Consider the following 21,110-nt stretch of genomic DNA (forward strand, 5'->3'; position numbering starts at 1 on the left):
ACTTAAAAGGTTGCAGGTTCAAGCCAAATTTCAGGACTGGAACAGATAGCCTTAGTTGACAACAATGCAACGTGTAAGAATGCTTTATTGTTGAAAGCAAGATCATTTGAATGAGTCATTAAGGTGAGGGTCAGAGTGCTTGTTCATGCTAAAGATCCCACTGGGATATCTAAGAGCAAGGAGTTCTTCCTGTGTTCTGGCCAACATTTCTCCCTAAGCCAACTACACTGAAAGCAAGCTAGTCTATCATTTAACTTTTTATTAATGAGTACTACACGTGCAATTTGGCTCTTTTGGCCTAATTAAAAAGCATTTTTAAAGAACATTTGTGAAGAACTTACACGTTTTAACGATATGCTACAAAATTAATACAGCTCTTTGTCCTACCTGGTTTACAAGAAGATAGGGACCAAACAGCCTGTGAGCCTATCTCACGCACAGTGCCAGTTCTTTCCAACTGTTTTGGGTCTTCTCCAGGCGGAGTTTTACTTGGGGTGGTCATTATTTTTTATTCTTAATCTGCAAAATAGAACATAATTTGTTTAAAAGATAACAATTGAAAAACCAATGAACTCCTTTATTATAAATATATAAATGAGATACACATATATGTCAAACATGGGCAGCCTGATGACCCTTGGCTCCATTCAGTCAATGGGGTCTTCTGATCCGGTAAGTGGTAGATGCGCCACCGAAGGCAGATCCCGACATCTGGTCAATCATTATTAGAGGTCATGAAAAGAAAATGTTGATCACTGAGATCTTCAGGTGAAGTACTTCGTGGACAATGAAAATATTTCCTGATAAGTTGGAGTCAGCCAATAATCAGGAGCTGTACATGGGCTTTCCTTGGGAAGTGAAGCCTCCATGTTAATGGGATGAATGACAGAGGATAAGCAGTGAAGAAAACAATGAGTGCAAAGTAAGTGCATATATAAGATTACAAATACATTTTAATTTGCCTTTTTAAAATGCATCAAACTTCAGATTAAAGAGCAACAGAATGGATAAATTTCAAGAGGCTGGTTTGTCACAACACAATTAAGTATCAGAAAGCAAAATGAATTTGCACTGCTACCTTCGGGGAATGTTCTCCGTCAGCATTTGTTACGAAGTTGGGTAGAGTATTCATGAATTGGAAGGCAGGAAGTCAGAATTTGTTGGTAAAAATGATCATCGGGAAAAGAGTACTTTGGTACCTTTAAGAGCGTGTACTTTGTCAGTGCTTGGAAGTTTATAAATGCAGGTGTACAGAAAGTACCAGAATGGAAACATTTTACATAGAACAGCCAAGCAGCACTTTTTCTATGACAAGTTTGAATTTGGCCACTTAATTTTAAAAAAGCACCTAGAAACAGAAAACCAATTGAATTTAAATCTGGCGGTGTTGACATTCTGAAACTAATCATATTATAAGAATTTGCTTATGTCATTATGGGTATATAAAATGAAGGCCTTTGGAAAATCAGGGACAGCAATCTGCCACCTGCCAGAGTTAGAACCATACAGCTTTCAGAAAAAGCCCATCTAATTAATCGAAAGTACCATGGTATTTTAGCTTAAAGTTCTCCATGAGGAAATTACAGAGGTAAAACATCTCTGCCAGCAGAATTAACAGAACAAAGGTGTTTGTGAAAACAGCGAAGATAGAATATTCCAGAAGACAGTCTGAGAGAACTTGGAGAGATTACATTATCATTCATTGTTCTCTTATAATTGGGTTTATTAAGTGGGACTCGTGTTTATTTAAACAGTATTCCAGTGAATTTATACCAGTTAAGAAGTAGTTAACAGTCTAAGTGGGAATTGTCAGAATGTTAGTGATTCTGTTAATTTCTTCAATAAATAAATAGTTTCTTGTTACTTGTAAAATGGGCATCAGGGATTTTCTTCCTTTTAACCACTCTTCCAATAGATTATGAGGGGAGAGGCAAGTTTCTCTGGGTGTTTCAGGGATACTTTTTAGAGAGGAACGCCTACTCCTCTCATAGCAGATTGGGGCTTGTATTACGGTTTTAACTATTGGGGGGAGGGGAGGGCGATTCAGCTATTACCCCTCCATAACAAATTTCACTAGTTTTTCCAATATTCCAACCATCACTAAAGTGCGTAGAAATTCCAGTGCACCTAGAACTAAAATAATATGCTTGAGTTGTCAGCTTACATCACAGAAATAAAAGAAGAAATAACTGCAATTATATCATGCTTTTCACCAGATGTCACAAAATATTTTACACTCAAAAAATGCTTTTGCCATGTAGGATACACGACAACCCCAACGCACACAGCAAACTTCCATAAACAGCAATATGATAACGACTGGACATTCTGTTCTTCTGATGTCGATAATTATGGCTAAGACACTGAGGTTAACTCCTCTACACATCTTGCAGATTGTTAACACACAACCAAACAAGCAAATAGAACCTCAATTTAAAATTTTTATCTGAAAGACAACACCTCGAACAACGCCCCACATGCTCAGTGCCGCATTGGAGTGTCAGCTTTGATCTTCATACATAAGCCCTGGAATGGGATTTTTTTGTATTCATTCATGAGGTGTGGACATCACTGGCTAGGGCTGCGCTAATTGCTCATCTCCAGTTATTTAAGAGGGTAGTTAAAAAGTCAACCATGTTGCTTGTGAGTCTGGAGTCATTCATAAGCCAGACCAGACAAGGATGGCAGATTTCTTTTTCGAAAGAACATTAGTGAATGAAATAGATTCTTTTTCCCAAAAACAATCAATGGTATTTACAACTGGTTGCCGCTAGGCCAGCATTTTATACTAGATTTTCTTTTAAAAATTGAATTCAAATCTCACCTGCCGTCATGGCAGGATTCAAACCATATCCCCAGAACATTAGTCTGGGCTTCCATATTACCGCTTTGCCATTGTCTTCCTCAAAAACCAAAACCTGAAATCTTGTGGCTCAGAGGTTAAAGTGCTATCCAGCAGTGTCAACTGATATAGCATTAAATATTCACTATTTAACTTGTTGAGGCATGTTAAGGCATACCTCTGGAGTAGGTTCAACTTGAACGCCGGTGCTTTTTTCAAAAATTGAACCCATTTTTCTAATCAACCTTTTCAGATATGTTATTACACACCTCTGGAGCAGGTTGGACTTGAACCCAGGCCTCTTGGACAAGGGGCAGGGACACTACCATTCCACCACAATGCTCACTGGGCTAGTAATACCTAACAATTGCAGATGTTAAAGTAGATGCAGTTGTTGATTACCCTGGCAGTCTTCCAAAAAATTGCTATTATGTCTTCACCTTGGTAACAACAATGGTGCATGATCAACAATCATGCATATCATATCAGAATTTAAACTACTTTACTTAGCGCTAGTTGACGAGGGTAATAGTCAACCAAACCCAAAAAGAAGCAGATCAAAAGAAAAAGTTACTGAGATAGTAGCGAGTTTTGAGAAGAGTTACTGAGATAGTACATTGTTGCAGAGATAATGGGAACTGCAGATGCTGGAGAATTCCAAGATAATAAAATGCGAGGCTGGATGAACACAGCAGGCCAAGCAGCATCTCAGGAGCACAAAAGCTGACGTTTCGGGCCTAGACTCTCTGATGAAGGGTCTAGGCCCAAAACGTCAGCTTTTGTGCTCCTGAGATGCTGCTTGGCCTGCTGTGTTCATCCAGCCTCACATTTTATTATCTCAGTACATTGTTGCTTTAACTTTCGGTTGTAAACTCACCGCCAAGTTTCAATTCAGTCAACTAATTAGCCACAAAAGACCAACATGTTTGCATCATATTCAACCCAAAGCAGTTTTTTTTCCCTAATCAACCTGTTCAGAGATGTTATTACACACCTCTGGAGGAGGTGGGACTGGAAGCTGGGCCTCCTGGTCTGGGGCTAGGGAGACTACCATTGCTTCACTATTGAATGACTAACTGGAAGAGAAACACCTAAAATGAACAGAGTTTTCAATTTGGATCAAATTTTCTTGACATGACATCTTATTAAAAGCAAAGTGAATACTAAATCAGTGATTAACAGCTGCAGTAGGTTTGAAAACTGCATGTTTTTTTTACAGAAGAATGAGAGCAAATTAAAATTGTTTTCTCAATAAATGGAAAATTATTAAATCAATGGTGTCTATATTAGTGTCACAAGAACATAAGAATTTACAAAAATGATTTAGATGAGAATATAAAAGGCATGCTAAGTTTGTGTATGACACAAAATTGGTGATTGGTTGGTTAGTGATGAAGGTTACATAAGATTACAAGGAGAACTTGATCAATTGGGTCAATGGGCTGAAGATTGGCAGATGCAGTTTAATTTAGAAAAATGTGAAGTATTGCATTTTGGTAAAACAAACAAAGGCAGGACTTACACAATCATAAGTATGACCTTGGGTAGTGTTGTGAAACAGAGATACCTAGGGGTTCAGGTCAATAATTCTTTGAAAACCTTAACTGTCTATTATGCAACTAATTTTGCTGTTGTCCACAAACTTACTAATCAGACCTTCTATATTTTCATCCAAACAATTTACATAAATGACAAGCAAAAGAGTACCCAGAACCTGTGGAACACCACTTTGTCTCTGTTAAGCCAATTCTGAATCCCATCTGATTTAACTTTACTGATTAGTGCTTTGCTAAAATCCACATAAAAAACTGCTTTGCCATCATCAATCTTTTTGCTAACTTCCTCAAAAAACTCAATCAAGTTTGTGAGACACGATTTTCCTCACACAAAACCATGCTGACTATCCCTAATTAATTTTGCCTCTCTCAATGTCCGTAAATCCTATGTTTTAGAATTGCCTCCATTGTTCCTTAATCTTACCAACCTTACCCTCCACTCTCCATTCTAACAGGAACGTAATGCCTTTGAATTCTTGTCGTCACTCTTGAAGTCCTCCCACTTGTCACATGTTGTTTTCTTCTACCTATAAACAGTTTACTCCAAACAACTTTTGCAAGTTCTTGTCTCATAGCATTAATGTTTGCCTTACTCCAATCAAAAACTTTTAACTTTTATGGAAGTTTCCATAACTATTTTGAAACTATTAGAATTATGGTCGCTAGACCCATCGAGTTCCTCCACTTTTGCTTCAGTCATCTGCCCTGTCTTATTGTACAGAAGGAGGTCTGGTTTTGCTCCTTTTCTAGTAGGAGCATCCACATATTGATAAAGAAACTTTTCTCGAACAGATTTAGTAAATTTTTTCATGATCCAAATCTTTAACACTATGGTAGCCCAGCCAATGTTTAGAAAATTAAAATCTTCCATTATTACAACCTTACTATGCTTACATATATCTCAGAATGGCTGTCTTGTTATAGGAAGGATATTATTAAGCCAGAGAGGGTTCAGAAGAGATTAACTAGGACGTTGCTGGGAATGGAGTTATGAGGAGAGGCTAGATAGGCTGGGACCCTTTTTCCACTGGAGTGAAGGGGGTTGAGGGGTGATTAATAGAGGTTTATAAAATCATGAGGGGGATAGATAACGTGATGGCAGGTGTCTTTTTCCCAGGGTGGGGGATTTCAAGACTAGGCAGCATATATTTAAGATGAGAGGAGAAAAATTTAAAATATACACAAGGGGCAATTTTTTTTCAATACAGAGTAGCTCATGTGGAATGAACGTCCAGAGGAAGAGGTGGAAGTGGGTACAGCTACAACATTTAAAAGACATTTGGACGAAGTACACCAATAAGGAATGTTTGGAGGGCTATGGGTCAAGCACTGGCAGGTGAGATTAGTTCAGTCTGGGATTGTGGCTGACATGGGCGGACTGGACCAAAAGGTAGAAGGCAATTCAGCCCCTCAAGCTTACTTTGCCATTTAATATGATCATGGCTGATCTCAACTTAGGATCAACTTCACTTTCCTGTCCACTCCCTGTGACCCTTTAACTCATTATTATTTAAAAATATGTCCACGTCCTCCTTAAATTTACTTAGTTCAAGAATCCACTGAACACTGCAATGGTGAATGCCACAGGCTCACAATTGTTTGAAAAAGGTAATTTCTCCTCATTTCTGTTTTAAATCCGCCACCCCTTAGACTAAAACTATGACCCTGCGTTTTTGATTGTCGGGCAAGGAGAAACGTCTATTTTATCAATCCCCTTTAGTATTTATATACCCTAATTAGATTTCCTTTCATTCTTCAAAACTTTAGTCAGTATTGGCCTAAACTGCTCAATTTCTCCTTACAAGACAAGCCTTTGTTTTCTGGAATTAATCTCATGAACATGCATTTTGGACGATCAAATTCAAGGGCAAACTATACAGTAAATGGAAATGTCCTAGGGAAAATTGGCGAACAGAGAGATCTGGGTGTTCAGGTCCATTGTTCCCTGAAGGTGACAACGCAGGTCAATAGGGTGGTCAAGAAGGCATATGGCATGCTTTCCTTCATTGGGCAGGGTATTGAGTACAAGAGTTGGCAGGTCATGTTGCAGTTGTATAGGACTTTGGTTCGGCCACATTTGGAGTACTGTGTACAGTTCTGGTCGCCACATTACCAAAAGGATGTGGATGCTTTGGAGAGGGTGCAGAGGAGGTTCACCACGATGTTGCCTGGTATGGAGGGTGCTAGCTATGAAGAGAGGTTGAGTAAATTAGGATTATTTTCATTAGAAAGACGGAGATTGAGGGGGGACCTGATTGAGATCTACAAAATCATGAGGGGTATAGACAGGGTGGACAGCAAGAAGCTTTTTCCCAGAGCGGGGGACTCAATTACCAGGGGTCATGAGTTCAAAGTGAGAGGAGGAAAGTTTAAGGGAGATATGTGTGGGAAGTTCTTTACACAGAGGGTGGTGGGTGTCTGGAACGCGTTGCCAGCGGAGGTGGTAGACGCAGACATGTTAGTGTCTTTTAAGATATATTTGGACAGGTACATGGATGGGCAGGGAGCAAATGGACACAGACCGTTAGAAAATAGACGACAGGTTAGACAGAGGATCTTGATCGGCGCAGGCTTGGTGGGCCGAAGGGCCTGTTTCTGAGCTGTAGGTTTCTTTGTTTTGTTTCTCTGAACTGTCTCTAAATGCAATTACATCCTTCAAGTAAAGGGACCAAATCCATACACAGTATTCCAGATGTGGTATCATCAATGCCTTGTACAATTGCAACAACACTTCCACACTTCTATACTCCATTCATTTAGCAATAAATATCAAAATTCCATTGCCCTCCATTTTATCTCTCTGTAACCCATACACAAGGACACCCAGATCACTCCACACCAAAGCATTGTGACATTTCTCTCTAGTTAGATGATACGTTGTCTTTTTAATCAACTGGAAAAGAATAAATTGATTAGGGATATTCAGCAAGGTTTTGTGAAGGGAAGGTCGTGCCTCACAAACCTTATTGAGTTCTTTGAGATGGTGACCAAACAGGTAGATGAGAGTAAACCGGTTGATGTGGTGTATATGGATTTCAGCAAGGCGTTCGATTAGGTTCTCCACAATAGGCTATTGTACAAAATGCGGAGGAATGGAATTGTGGGAGATATGGCAGTTTGGATCGGAAATTGGCTTGCTGAAAGAAGACAGAGGGTGATAGTTGATGGGAAATGTTCATCCTGGAGACCAGTTACTAGTGGTGTACCGCAAGGGTCGGTGTTGGGTCCACTGCTGTTTGTCATTTTTATAAATGACCTGGATGAGGGTGTAGAAGGATGGGTTCGTAAATTTGCAGACGACATTAGGGTCGGAGGAGTTGTGGATAGCGACGAAGGATGCTGTAGGTTGCAGAGAGACATAGATAAGCTGCAGAGCTGGGCTGAGAGGTGGCAAATGGAGTTTAATGCAGACAAGTGTGAGGTGATGCACTTTGGAGTAACCGGAAGGCAAAGTACTGGGCTAATGGTAAGATTCTTGGTAGTGTAGATGAGCAGAGAGATCTCAGTGTCCATGTACACAGATCCTTGAAAGTTGCCACCCAGGTTGACAGGGCTGTTAAGTAGGCATACAGTGTTTTAGCTTTTATTAATAGAGGGATCGAGTTCAGGAACCAAGAGGATATGCTACAGCTGTACAAAACTCTGGTGCAGCAGCACTTGGAGTATTGCATACAGTTCTGGTCACTGCATTATAAGAAGGATGTGGAAGCTTTGGAAAGGGTACAGAGGAGATTTACTAGGATGTTGCTTGGTATGGAGGGAAGGTCTTACAAGGAAAGGCTGAGGGACTTGAGGCTGTTTTTGTTAGAGAGAAGAAGGTTGAGAGGTGACTTAGTTGAGACATATAAGATAATCAGAGGGTTAGATAGGGTGGATAGGGAGAGCCTTTTTCCTAGAATGGTGACGGCGAACACGAGGGGGCATAGCTTTAAATTGAGGAGTGAAAGATATAGGACAGCTGTCAGAGGTAGTTTCTTTACTCAGAGAGTAGTAAGGGAATGGAACGCTTTGTCTGCAACGGTAGTAGATTCGCCAACTTTAGGTACATTTAACTCGTCAATGTATAAGCATATGGACGTACATGGAATTGTGTAGGTTAGATGGGCTTGAGATTGGTATGACAGGTTGGCACAACATCGAAGGCCGAAGGACCTGTACTGTGCTGTTATGTTCTATGTTCTATTCTTCCAACCAAAATGGATATATCCATCAGCCAGATTTTGGCCCACATAATTAATGTATTTGTAAATTTCTTCATTGCAACTTATTTTCCCAAATTTTTTCAGTGGCATCTGCAAATTTGGGTACAGTGCATTCTATCCCTGCATCAGAGTTATTAGTTTACCTGCAAGTTATTATTGTTAAGTGAAGACAATTTGTAAATAGTTATAAACATAATTCTTAAATCCATACGCATTTAAAACTTGATGTAAACAGAATTACTTTTCTTTAAGTGTATTTTGAACAAAGATAAACAGGTACTCCATAGGACAAAAGACAATCTCAGCAGTATGAGAAATGGCATTGCTGGCTGGACCAGTATTTATTGCCTGCCTCTAGTTGCCCAGGGGAAGATGGTGGTGAGCTGGCTTCCTGAATCACTATAGTCCATGTGCTGGAGATAGACCCACAATGTCAATAGGGAGGGAATTCCAGGAATTTGACCCAGTGACACTGAAGAACAGCGACATATTTTCCGGTCAACATAGTGAAAGGCTTGGAAGAGAACTTGCAGGTGAATATTGTTCCCTTGTAATCTATTGCCCTTGTCCTTCTAGACAGAATTGATTGTGGGCTTGGAAGGTACTAAGGACCTTTGGCAAATTTCTACCATCCATCTTGTACAATAGATAGCCTACACTGCTGCTATGGAGCATCAGTGAAGTGACGTGGTGCCAATGAAATGGGTTGCTTTGTCCTGGATGGCATCAAGCTTCTTGAACGTTGTTGAAATTGCACTCATCCAGGAAAGTGGGGATTTTCCATCACACTTCTGGGCTTCTGCCCTGTAGATGGTAGACAGGATTTGGAGAGTCGGGAGGCATTTTACTTACTGCAGTTTTCATCATCTCTGACCTACTTTGTAGCCACTGTATTTATTTGTTAAGCCTAGTTCAGTTTCTGGTCAATGGTAACTCCCAGGATATTGAAATTGGGAAAATTCATAATAACAATGAATGTCTAGGGGATCAGATTAGACTGTTTCTTATCAGAGATGATCACTGCCTAACATTTGTGGGGTGTGAATATTACTTGTCACATTTCAGCCCAAGCCTAGATACTGTCCAGGTCTTGTTACATGTGGACAATGGCTGCTTCATGATCTGAGAAGTTGTGATTGGTACTGATCATTATACAATCATTGGTGAATATCCCCACTTCTGTCCTTGTGATGGAGCGTAGGTGATTGGATGAAGCAGCCAAAGATAGCTCGGGATCTGACACTACCCTACGGAATGGAAGGCTCTTGTAGCCCCGTAGTAGTATCTCTATCTCTGAACCAGAACACCTGGATTTCAACTCCCACCTGTTCCAAAGGTGTGTCATAACACATCAGAACAGATTGATCAAAATTTTAATGTCCTGAGGAACTCCTTCAGAGATACTAACCACCAACAACCACAACCACCTTTCGATGTGCCAGGCATCGAGTAGTTGTTAGCAGCCACTCAAGAAAAGTTTAATTTACTTGTTTACTGGAAAACTTGCAATTTCACTTAAAGGCCACAAGTGATAGAAATAAATTCATACTGTTTGGTAGAAAACAATCTGATGTTGGAGCTCAGGCAGCTGTTGGTAATTTACACTAGTGCAATCAGGGAAGAGAAACATGTCAGAATTGTTGTAGAGAGATCACTGACGGTTAAAGAGATCGAGGTGGTTATATAAACATGGACAGGTGAGGCCACGGAGGGATTTGAAAACAAGTGTACAAGTTCCAGAAGAAGCTTTTCTAGCTGGGGGACAACATACGTTACTAGGCACAGGGGTGATAAGTGAATGGAATAGACAAGTTGATGTTCACGTAAAGTATAACATTTATGGATGTGGGCCAGAAGAAAGATAACAATAACATCAGCGAGAGTTTCAGTAGAAGAGATAATGGGATAGGGGAATGTTTGAAAGTGGAAGTTAGTGGTCTTGGTAATAGAATGGGCATGTGGCTCACAGCTCATAGATCATAGAATCTCTACAGTGTGGAAACAGGCCCTTTGGCCCAACAAGTCCACATTGACCCTTGAAGCATCTCACCCAGATCCAACCCCCTATAACCCACACACTCCTGAACACTATGGGCAATTTAGCATGGCCAATCCATCTAGCCTGCACATCTTTGGACTGTGGGATGAAACCAGAGCACCTGGAAGAAACCCACACAGACATGGGGAGAATGTGCAAACTCCACAAACATCCTGGTTAAAAGCTCATCTCAAGGACAATGGAAGTAAAAGGTTCAACCTCAGACGGTTGGCAGGAAGTGGAATGGAGTCAACTGCTATAGAAATGAACTTGTAGCAGGAATTGAAGACAATGATATTTAGTTGAAGTAAATGTCTACTTATGCATGATGGTAGAAATTGATATGTTTCACAGACTTCATATAACTGTAGTTCACATGTTTCAGAGTAGTGTCTACATGGCAGTTGGAAAACAATCCTGCAAACAACATACAGATATGCAAGGCATTAATCAAACCATCTTTTTTAATGTTCAATTTAATTATCGTTAATGGTGCCCACATTGGGAAAAACATAAATATTACATTTGGAACAGCGTGTAAAAAGCTTGGAATTTTGCAGATTCTTCAAATCCTTCAGAAACAAATTACAAATCAACAGTGTAACAAAATACTTTCCAACTGTTTGGTCGAGTGCAGCTCCAACAACACACAAAAATCTCAACATCATCAGGATAAAGCCATAAGCTTGACTGGCAATCTATTCACCAATTTATACATTCACTTCTTCCGTAACAGGTGCAGAGTACCATCGGTGTGCACAATGTCAAAGATGCAATTAAGCAACTCACTCAGATTCCTTCAATAGCAGCTTTCAACCTCGTGATCCCCACCACTTTGAAGGTCAAGTGGAGCTGTCACGTGGAAATACCACACTCTTGAACTCCTCAGCTTTTGTTTCACCATCTATTAGTCAAGATCCTGGGACTTGCTCTCCAACAGCACTGAGAGTACCCCAGACCACATAAAAGTGGTTCAAGAAAGCAGCTCATGATAATTTCTTCAGAATGAAAAGTTAAAGCATAAAAGGAGGTTAGGAAGGAGTGCATATGATAGATGTTAGGTGAACAATAAGAGCATTCAGGCTGAATATAGAAGATTCAGAGGGGAAATGGTAGCAAATAATAAAAGCAAATAGAGTGTACAATTAACATAAATGATAATACTGACTAACTTTAACAGTCACCTGGTGAAATTCAATTAAGAAAAGCTCAAGCAAAATGAAGGGCACATTGTGTTTAAATAGTTTGGTTGAGTTTTTTTTAAATGAGGTAACAGTGAGGGTTGAAAGGGAAGTATGGTTGATGTACAATAGACTTTCACAAGAGAGTCATAAAGTGTCATATAAACTGGTTTCTAAGTTTGAGCTCATGGTATGAAAGATACAGCAATAGTTGAGGTTAAAAAAAGGCTGAATTACAGGAAATGTGGTACTCATACAATTGACCCTGTACAATTGTTTTCCAGATTGGAAGAAGGTATACAGTGGGAATTGCCTACAACGTCAGGATCACTGTTTTTCGAAATACATAAATTGATGGCTCAGAGTACAGGTGCCATTGCAAAATTTGCCAATTACTCATTTGGAAGCATTCTGAACAGAAAAGAAGATAGTGATAAACTTCAAGAGGAAATAGTCTGATAGAATGGGTGGACTAGTGGCAGAAAATGAGACAAATAGCCCACTTGACTGCCACATCATCGACCATCTTCAACATTCACACCTACCAACCTTGGCACATCATAGCTGCATTGATCATTGTCTACAAGATGCAGAAATCCTTGAAAAACAGTTTCCAAGAGTATAAGCTTCCACCGTTTTGAAGGACATCATCTATACACAGACTAGAACACCTCCAACATTCTCCAACTCACATATCATATTTCAAAATATACAAGTGATCCTGAAATTCACAAGAACATTCTGGATATACTTGACCAAATGAAATGGAGTAGTTCAAGATGTCTCATTCATTGCATGGTCAAACAGTTTGGGACAGGCAATGAATGCTGCCTTTCAGCAACTCCCACATCCCATGAATGAAGATCTATTTTAAACAAGGCATTTCAATTTCAATAGGTCAGGTAGAAACCGAAAGAACTGCGGATGCTGTGAATCAGGAACAAAAATAAAGTTGCTGGAAAAGCTCAGCAGATCTGGCAGCATCTGTGAAGAAAAAAAAAGTTAACGTTTCGGATCCGGTGACCCTTCATCAGAACTACAGAAGGGTTAGACAATAGACAATAGGTGCTGGAGTAGGCCACTCGGCCCTTCGAGCCAGCACCACCATCCATTATGATCATGGCTGATCATCCACAATCAGTATCCTGTTCCCGCCTTATCCCCATAACCCTTGATTCCTCTATCTTTAAGAGCTCTATCTATCTCTTTCTTGAAAGTATCCAGAGACTTGGCCTCCACTACCTTCTGGGGCAGAGCATTCCATATATCCACCACTCTCTGGGTGAAGAAGTTTTTCCTCAATACTGTTCTAAATGGCCTACCCCTTATTTTTAAACTGTGTCCTCTGGTTCTGGACTCACCCATCAGCAGAAACATGCTTCCTGCCTCCACCTCCACAGTGTCCAATCCCTTAATAATCTTATACGCCTCAATCAGATCCCCTCTCATCCTCCTAAACACAAGTGTATACAAGTCCAGTCGCTCCAATCTTTCAACATATGATAGTTCTGCCATTCCAGGAATTGACCTCGTGAACCTACGCTGCACTCCCTCAATAGCAAGAATGTCCTTCCTCAAATTTGGAGACCAAAACTGCACACAATACTCCAGGTGTGGTCTCACCAGGGCCCTGTAAGGCTGCAGGAGGACCTCTCTGCTCCTATACTCAATTCCTCTTGTTATGAAGGCCAGCATGCTATTAGCTTTCTTCACTGCCTGCTGTACCTGCATGCTTGCTTTCATTGATTGATGTACAAGAACACCTAGATCTCGTTGTGCTTCCCCTTTACCTAACTTGACTCCATTGAGATAGTAATCTGCCTTCCTGTTCTTGCCACCAAAGTGTATAACCGCACATTTATCCACATTAAACTGCATCTTCCATGCATCCGTCCACTCACCTAGCCTGTCCAAGTCACCCTGTATTCTCATAACATCCTCCTCACATTTCACACTGCCACCCAACGTCGTGTCATTGGCAAATTTGCTAATATTACTTTTAATGCCTTTGTCTATATCATTAATATATATCGTAAACAGCTGCGGTCCCAGTACCGAACCTTGTGGTACCCCACTGGTCACTGCCTGCCATTCTGAAAGGGACCCGTTTATCACTACTCCTTGCTTTCTGCCAACCAGCCAATTTTCAATCCAACTCAGTATTTTGCCCCCAATACCATGTGCCCTAATTTTGTTCACCAATCTCCTATGCGGGACTTGATCAAAGGCTTTCTGAAAGTCCAGGTACACTACATCCACTGGTTCTCCCTTATCCATCTTCATAGATACATACTCAAAAAATTCCAGAAGATTAGTCAAGCACAATTTCCCCTTCGTAAATCCATGCTGACTCTGACCAATTCTGTTACTGCTATCCAAATGAGTCGTAATTTCATCTTTCCCACCACTGACATCAGGATAACCGGTCTATAATTTCCTGTTTTCTCTCTCCCTCCTTTCTTGAAAAGTAGGACAACATTTGCCACCCTCCAATCCGCAGGAACTGATCCTGAATCTACAGAACCTTGGAAGATAATTACCAACGCATCCACAATTTCTAGAGCCACCTCCTTAAGTACCCTGGGATGAAGACCATCAGGTCCCGGGGACTTATCGGCCTTCAGTCCTAACAGTCTATCCAACAACATTTCCTGCCTAATATAAATACCCTTCAGTTCGTCCATTACCCTAGGTCCTTCAGCCACTATTGCGTCTGGGAGATTGCTTGTGTCTTCCCTAGTGAAGACAGATCCAAAGTACCTATTCAACTCTTCTGCCATTTCCTTGTTCCCCATAATAAATTCACCCATTTCTGACTTCAAGGGCCCAATTTTAGTCTTAACCATTTTTTTTTCTTTTCACATACCTAAAAAAGCTTTTACTATCCTCCTTTATATTTTTGGCCAGTTTGCCTTCATAGCTCATTTTTTCCTGTGTATTGCCTTTTTAGTTATCCGCCATTGCTCTTTAAAAGCTTCCCAGTCCTCCAGCTTCCCACTCATCTTTGCTATGTTATACTTCTTTTTTATCTTTATACAGTCCATAACTTCCCTCGTCAGCAACAGCCGCCCCTGCCTCCCCTTAGGATCTTTCTTCCTCTTTGGTATGAACTGATCCTGCACCTTCTGCATTATATCCAGAAATACCTGCCATTGTTGTTCCACTGCCATCCCTGCTGGGGTACTGTACCATTGAACTTTGGCCAGCTCCCCCCTCATAGCTCCACAGTTCCCTTTATTCAACTGCAATACTGACACTTCCGATTCTCCCTTCTCCCTCTCAAACTGCAGATTAAAAGTTATCATATTATGGTCACTACCTCATAATGGCTCCTTTACTTTGAGGTCCCTGATCAAATCCGGTTCATTGCACAACACCAGATCCAGAATTGCCTCCTCCCTGGTAGGTTCCAGTACAAGCTGTTCTAAGAATCCATCTCAGAGGCACTCCACAAACTCCCTTTCTTGGGGTCCAGTACCATCCTGATTCTCCCAGTCTACCTGCATGTTGAAATCTCCCATAACAACTGTAGTGTTACCCGTTAGGATTTCAGTTCTGATGAAGGGGTCACCCGAACCGAAACGTTAACTTTTTTTTCTTCACAGATGTGCCAGACCTGCTGAGCTTTTCCAGCAACTTTGTTTTTGTTCAACAGATCAGGTGTTTTCTTTGTGGTCAAACTGTTTTAAATTATTCTTAGCAGCAAGAGAAAGCACATCATCTCATCGTTGGCAGTCCAGTAACAAACTGCCTAATAAACTGGTATAAAAACAGAACGCGTTGGAAAAAACTTGGTCAGCGCATCATCACTGAGGTTCAATACGAAACCTCCACAAGCTACTCATTGGCCTGCTCAGGCAGTTAACAAATGCACTACAACAGGTGTCAGAAAAGCCGGAACCTCCTTAGTGTTGACCTGCCTAATCCCGGGCCACTGTCCAGAAGGAATGAACACGAAGTGCAATGTTGTACTGTTGTATTCCACTCCAAATCTTCGTTACCGGAGGAGATAGAGGCGAACTTCCCACAGATAATCGTAAACGCAGGCACTGCTACCGCGGCACGGTGGTTCGTTCAGTCGTCATGCTCGGGCGAATGTCTGTGTGGAGTTTACACATTCTCCCTGTGTCTGCATGGGTTTCCTCCCACAGTCCAAAGATGTGCAGTTTAGGTGGATTGGCCATTGTGTGCCGGATTGTACAGATTAGGTGAATTGACCTGGGCAATATGCAAGGTTACAAGGGAATACGGTAGGAGGCGGAAGTGGGTTTGGGTGAGATGCTCTTCGGAGAGTTGGTGTGGAGTCGATAGGCCAAATGGTCTGCTTCCACACTGGATGGATTCAGCGATCAGTGTTAATGACCAGGAGCGTGGCAGCATTTTGACAGGTGCTTATTTTTCCGGGGGGGGGTGATATCGTTCACAATCCGAACTTCACTGTCCCCTCAATACGGTTCACTTCGAGGTATAGTCTCAGTAACCCCATACGAAGTAGTTTCACTTACCTTATTGAACCGGCAAAGATGAACTTCAAACAAGCTCTATTACGGTCCGGCTTCCTCAACATTCCAACTCCCCTCCACCGGCGCCACCGGAACACGTCAACCGTCAACGCGCTGGCGTCAGGCGCCATTGAATGTGGGCATTGCGCATGCCTGTAGGGGGCCATCTTCACCGGCTTTTTTTCACTCCTGAGGAGCACGTTTGTAGTGTGAAGCTAAAACTTGAGAGGATTTGTCACATCAGACAGACAAGAGATAATACTTATGAGGCGTTGGCTTGGGCAGTGGCTGCTACTTGCACCTTCACAGCGTCCGCTCAGGTAAAGGAGTGATCAGAGGAGTGTATTCGGTGCAAGGAAGATTTCCATGTGACTCAGGGCAGGGGTGGGGTAAGAGTTTGTGAGAGGGAGGCAGTGAGCAAGAACGTGGACATCATGCAGGCCTCGGGCTCATTGCCTTACATAGGCCGCAAACGAGTCTACCTGTTAATAATTTTTGGGCAATAAGCACAGCATTCGCTGGAGATGGCAGTGCTGTTACAGGCCTTAAATCTTAACGTTAAGGCGAGGAGAGTTGGGCAGAAGATGACGTATTTGTTAAAACAGTTGGTTTTTCACGCTAATCAAATTCTGAAGAAGTGTAGCCGTTTGAATTATATTACTCCATCATGCAATGAATCAATTAAATGCTGTAGGTGTTCAAGTTTGAAACGTATATATCACGCGCAAGTTTGAGAGGGGTTGTGGCTTTATCATTGTCTTTCATTTGTCAAAAAATTGAACTATAAATAGCATTCTGGTAAAAATTCTGTTAAGCTGCGAACTTTTGCCGTACTAAATGCACTACTCTGAAATACACTGTGATGAACGTCTCAAAACCTAAAATTGTTGTTTTCTTCATTGAGTTGTGTCTTACCTTGTTGAGATTAGTTAAAATTAGTTTTGTTTGTAGAAAATAAGGCTGAAAACCTATCACGTTTATTGAGAGGCAGAGGTTTGAAGCATTTCTTCACCTCCCTAAGGAAACATTTTTTTATATCACAGTTTGTGGGTTTGTCTGCGTTTGAGTCTAATATTGATCTTGTCGCATTAATCTGAAAAATGACTTAGTTATGCAATACTTATTAAATATTCTTCAGTTTAATGGGCATGTGTTTTGGGTTTTTTCTTAAATATTTTAGAGGTGTCACTGACAAGGCCAGGTTTTATTACTCATTACTAACTTCTCTCGAGATAGTCGGAACTGCTGACTTACTTACTTACACCACACAAACTGTGTAGATTTATGTTCAGTGTTATTAGAAAGGAACCGCTAGGATTTTGATCTGCCAAGTGATAGTGATAGTTTGAAATCTGATCATGAAAGTAAGAGGACCTCGGTGAAATGGCAATCATAATGTAAATGGTATTAATTAAACTGGAGTTCAATTTATACCTTTCAGACCAATAAAACATTTGGTTAACAAAAGCCTAATATGATAGTGCTGTCACTTTAAGTGGTTATTTTGTCCATTTTTTTGGAGAGATTATACAGCAGAAGTATTGAGCTGGCTACTGGAGACCGCTTGAGTAAACAGCTTGGCAGGCCTTTGATGTTTTGCTTTAAAATAGCCTGATTGGTATGGCCAGCTCTCTGATCCACTTTTCTGGGTTTTGATTTTGTCTGTAGCATCAGAAGCTATTGGGGTGTCAACAGAGTTGGATGCTTCAGTGACTACCTCGCTGCAACTTTCTGAATTTTCTCTTGATGTTTCTTTCTCCTGGATGGGAGAACTGCATGTGAGAATTTGTCTGAATTTTCCTTTTTTTTTGCCAAGGGGAGTGTTTGTAGAATGTTACTATGTTGGAACAGTTAATTAGTAATAGTTACTATATATTACTATTAAGTCTTCCAATAGAATTAAATTATTCTAAGTTCTTTGGTTGTATTTTAGTGACAGTGTTTAAATTGTTTTCCTTCACATTGAGTAGATTGACCAGTCTCATTTTATCTGGAACAGACACTTAGATTTGCTTTTAAAATTAAAAGAAAACTCAGGGTCTAGACTACCCTAAAATAATTTGAGGGTGTTTGGTCTGATCCATAACACCAAATGGCAATTTCCCACCAAGTCACCTGTCAGCCATCATTGTGCAGAGAATAGTTGCAACAGAGATTTTTTTTAGAAAAAGGCAGTATTTAATTCAATGTTTACTAATTAAGAAGCAATAGATATAGGATTTCCCATGATTCTTGTAGTTTACATCTTAAAGGCAGGAATTCTTTCTCTGACCTCTTCACTGAGCTTTATTCTTATTTCCCTGTTCTGTTTTGGCTGTGCCTGGGGCCCAATCTACTTGATCATTTCTTCCGAAAGCTTCTCTGCTATTCTTATTTTCACTAGTACTTGCTGAGTATTATTTTTCCCAAGGCCATAATTATCCTAAACCAAATTATTACCGCTTAAACTCACTTTTGACCACTTCCAATCTGGGCCAAGACGAACTTTGTCCTTGGGTCTTAAAATGTGTGGCTAATTGGCTGGATATGTCCGTTTGTTAATTTTCCAAAATTCCAGGGTTTCAGGAAGGATTCCAATGGACTAGAAAGTTACAAGTATAACCTTGTCAAAAAAGGGGAGGGCGGGCAGAAAAAGGGTATCTTTTATAGTCAGCTTGATAGCTTGCATATGGAAGTTAATTGTTAGAGATTGCAGCTCCACACTTCCAAAAGAAACCAGAGGTAATCAGGAAGATTTATCATGGTTTCATCAAAAGAGAATCATGTTTAGCCAATTTATTGGAGTTAATTGTAGGAATAGCATACATCGTGGATGAGGGAGAGCTTATTTGTGTAATAGACGTGGGTTTCCAAGGATCACTGCACAAAATAAAAGCCCATAATGTATCTGGTAACATATTAGCAGAGAGAAAAGGCTGACAGAAGATCATATAGAGGGTCTTTGGTAGGATGTGATGAGTGGGAGGGTTCTGCAAGAGACTCTGCTAAGGCGGCAGCTTTCACAACTTAGATCAATAAATTAGGTGAAAGGAGTGAAAGGTATGGTAACTAAAGTCACACAACAATTGATAGGAAAGAATATTGTGAAGAAACCTTAGAATTTGCGGACAAATAATTGGAGAGTGGCAAAAATCTAGTTATTAGAAGATAATGTGATTAAAATGTGAGTTGTCAGCGAGTCGATCTAGATGTAATGATACATAAGTCACAAAGAAAAGTGACAATATTTGAGATATTGTTACATGTACCTAAGTACAGTGAGAAGTTTTGCTTTGTGTGCAGTGCAGGCAGCTCATAACATACAATGACATACGGATGATCAGGTGTTTAGAACGAAGCATACAAGGTTACCACTGCATGGGAGGTGTACAAAAGCAAGATCAACATTAGATTTGAAGTTAGAGGGGTCCATTCAGCAGTCGAATAATAGCACGAAAGAACTTATTGGTACGTGTGTTTAAGCGTCAGTATCTTCCTGGTGCAAGAGGTGGTCTTTAATAATGGCTGCTTTTCCTCTCGTTGGGATAGCATCTCATTAATATTTCAGATTGAGAGGAATTGAACATAAAAGCAAGGATGTTATGCTTCAGTTATAGTGGATATTGATGAGACCATCTTGAGTACCATCAGCATACTTTTCTTTGGTCCCCTTAATTAAGGAAGGATTTAAATGGTGGAATTCATTCAGAGGAAGTTTACTAGATTAACGTCTGGAATGAGTGGGGATTCTGAGGATAGTTTAGATTGTCTAGTTTCCATCTGCAGGAGCTTAGCATGATGGGTGACTTGATGAAAAATGTCAGATTCTGAATTGTCTTAGACAAGGTGAATGTGAAAATATGGTTTCTCTTGTAGGTGAGCCCATCATAGGGAACAATCCTCTAAAATTAAGGACTGCCGTTTTACAGTAGATCGGGGAGGGGGGTGCTTTTATTTTCCAGCATTGCATGAAATTGGAACACTGCTTCTGATGGCAGCGGAAATGAGGTTATCTTTGAATATTTTTCAGGCAGAATTGGATAAATTCTTGTTAGACAATGGAATCAAATATTAATGGGGTAGAATTTGAAACACTAACAAAGCAACGTGATCTTATGGAATAGCAGATTAGAACTGAGGGGCTGAATGATCTACCTCTTCTGTTTCTTATGTTTGTAAGTTGTGGTATGTAGCTTCTGGAGTAACTTGTAGTTGGTCCTTCCAATATGTTTGCTTTTATTGGTGACAGAAGTCACAGGTTTGGAAAATATCATTGATAGAAGCTTGTTGAATTGTTGCATTGCATATTTGTATAGTACTACAACCACAGCCAAGTTATTGACCTTTAAGCCATCACCGTCACACGTAGACATTAATTTAAGTTTAATTATTGGACATTAAACAGAACACTTCTGTTCTATGTTCTTCTCTTATCCAGTGTATAGGAATGTGCACGTTTACACTCCAGTTTGCTCTCAGTGTTGATACAGGTATTGGGACGTACAATATTCCCCTGTTGTCATTTCTGCTGCTGTGTCCATGGGGTGTTCAAGGCCTGCAAAAACAAGCTTTACAGTACTGCCTTGTCTTACTCCTGTTGGTATTCCTTCTTTGTCAAACTTTATTGAATTTCTTCTGCATTTAACTGCTGGCTTTGACCTAGCCCAATAGAATGTAGAACAGTACAACACTGGAGCAGGCTCTTCAGCCCATCAGGTGTGTGGCTACATGGTGCCGTTCTAAACTAATCACTTCTGCTTGCATGTGGTCCATAATCCCCTCTTTCCCTAACTGTTCATGTCTGTCTAAA

The 21,110-nt window shown here is 40.5% G+C and overlaps 2 protein-coding genes across 6 annotated transcripts in view; one reads left to right on the plus strand and one right to left on the minus strand.

The window, feature by feature from the left end:
- anapc10 (anaphase promoting complex subunit 10) overlaps positions 1–16,439 on the minus strand; it is a 170,758-nt gene extending 154,319 nt beyond the window's left edge. For all 5 annotated transcript variants that reach the window (XR_009445647.1, XR_009445649.1, XR_009445648.1 and 2 more), the window contains exons 1-2: positions 16,325–16,439; positions 388–519 (exon numbers count right to left, since the gene is read on the minus strand). Coding sequence is in view for 2 of the 5 variants with exons in the window: in XM_059645079.1 (XP_059501062.1) it covers positions 388–502 (115 nt within the window). In the remaining 3 variants the exon portion in view is untranslated. The remainder of the gene's footprint in view (positions 1–387; positions 520–16,324) is intronic.
- A 13-nt stretch (positions 16,440–16,452) lies between these two features.
- abce1 (ATP-binding cassette, sub-family E (OABP), member 1) overlaps positions 16,453–21,110 on the plus strand; it is a 53,725-nt gene continuing 49,067 nt past the window's right edge. Inside the window, exon 1 of the mRNA XM_059645060.1 lies at positions 16,453–16,641. The gene's annotated coding sequence lies outside the window, so the exon portion shown is untranslated. The remainder of the gene's footprint in view (positions 16,642–21,110) is intronic.

The sequence above is a fragment of the Stegostoma tigrinum genome, chromosome 1, assembly GCF_030684315.1.
Source record: "Stegostoma tigrinum isolate sSteTig4 chromosome 1, sSteTig4.hap1, whole genome shotgun sequence".
NCBI classification, from domain to species: domain Eukaryota; kingdom Metazoa; phylum Chordata; class Chondrichthyes; order Orectolobiformes; family Stegostomatidae; genus Stegostoma; species Stegostoma tigrinum.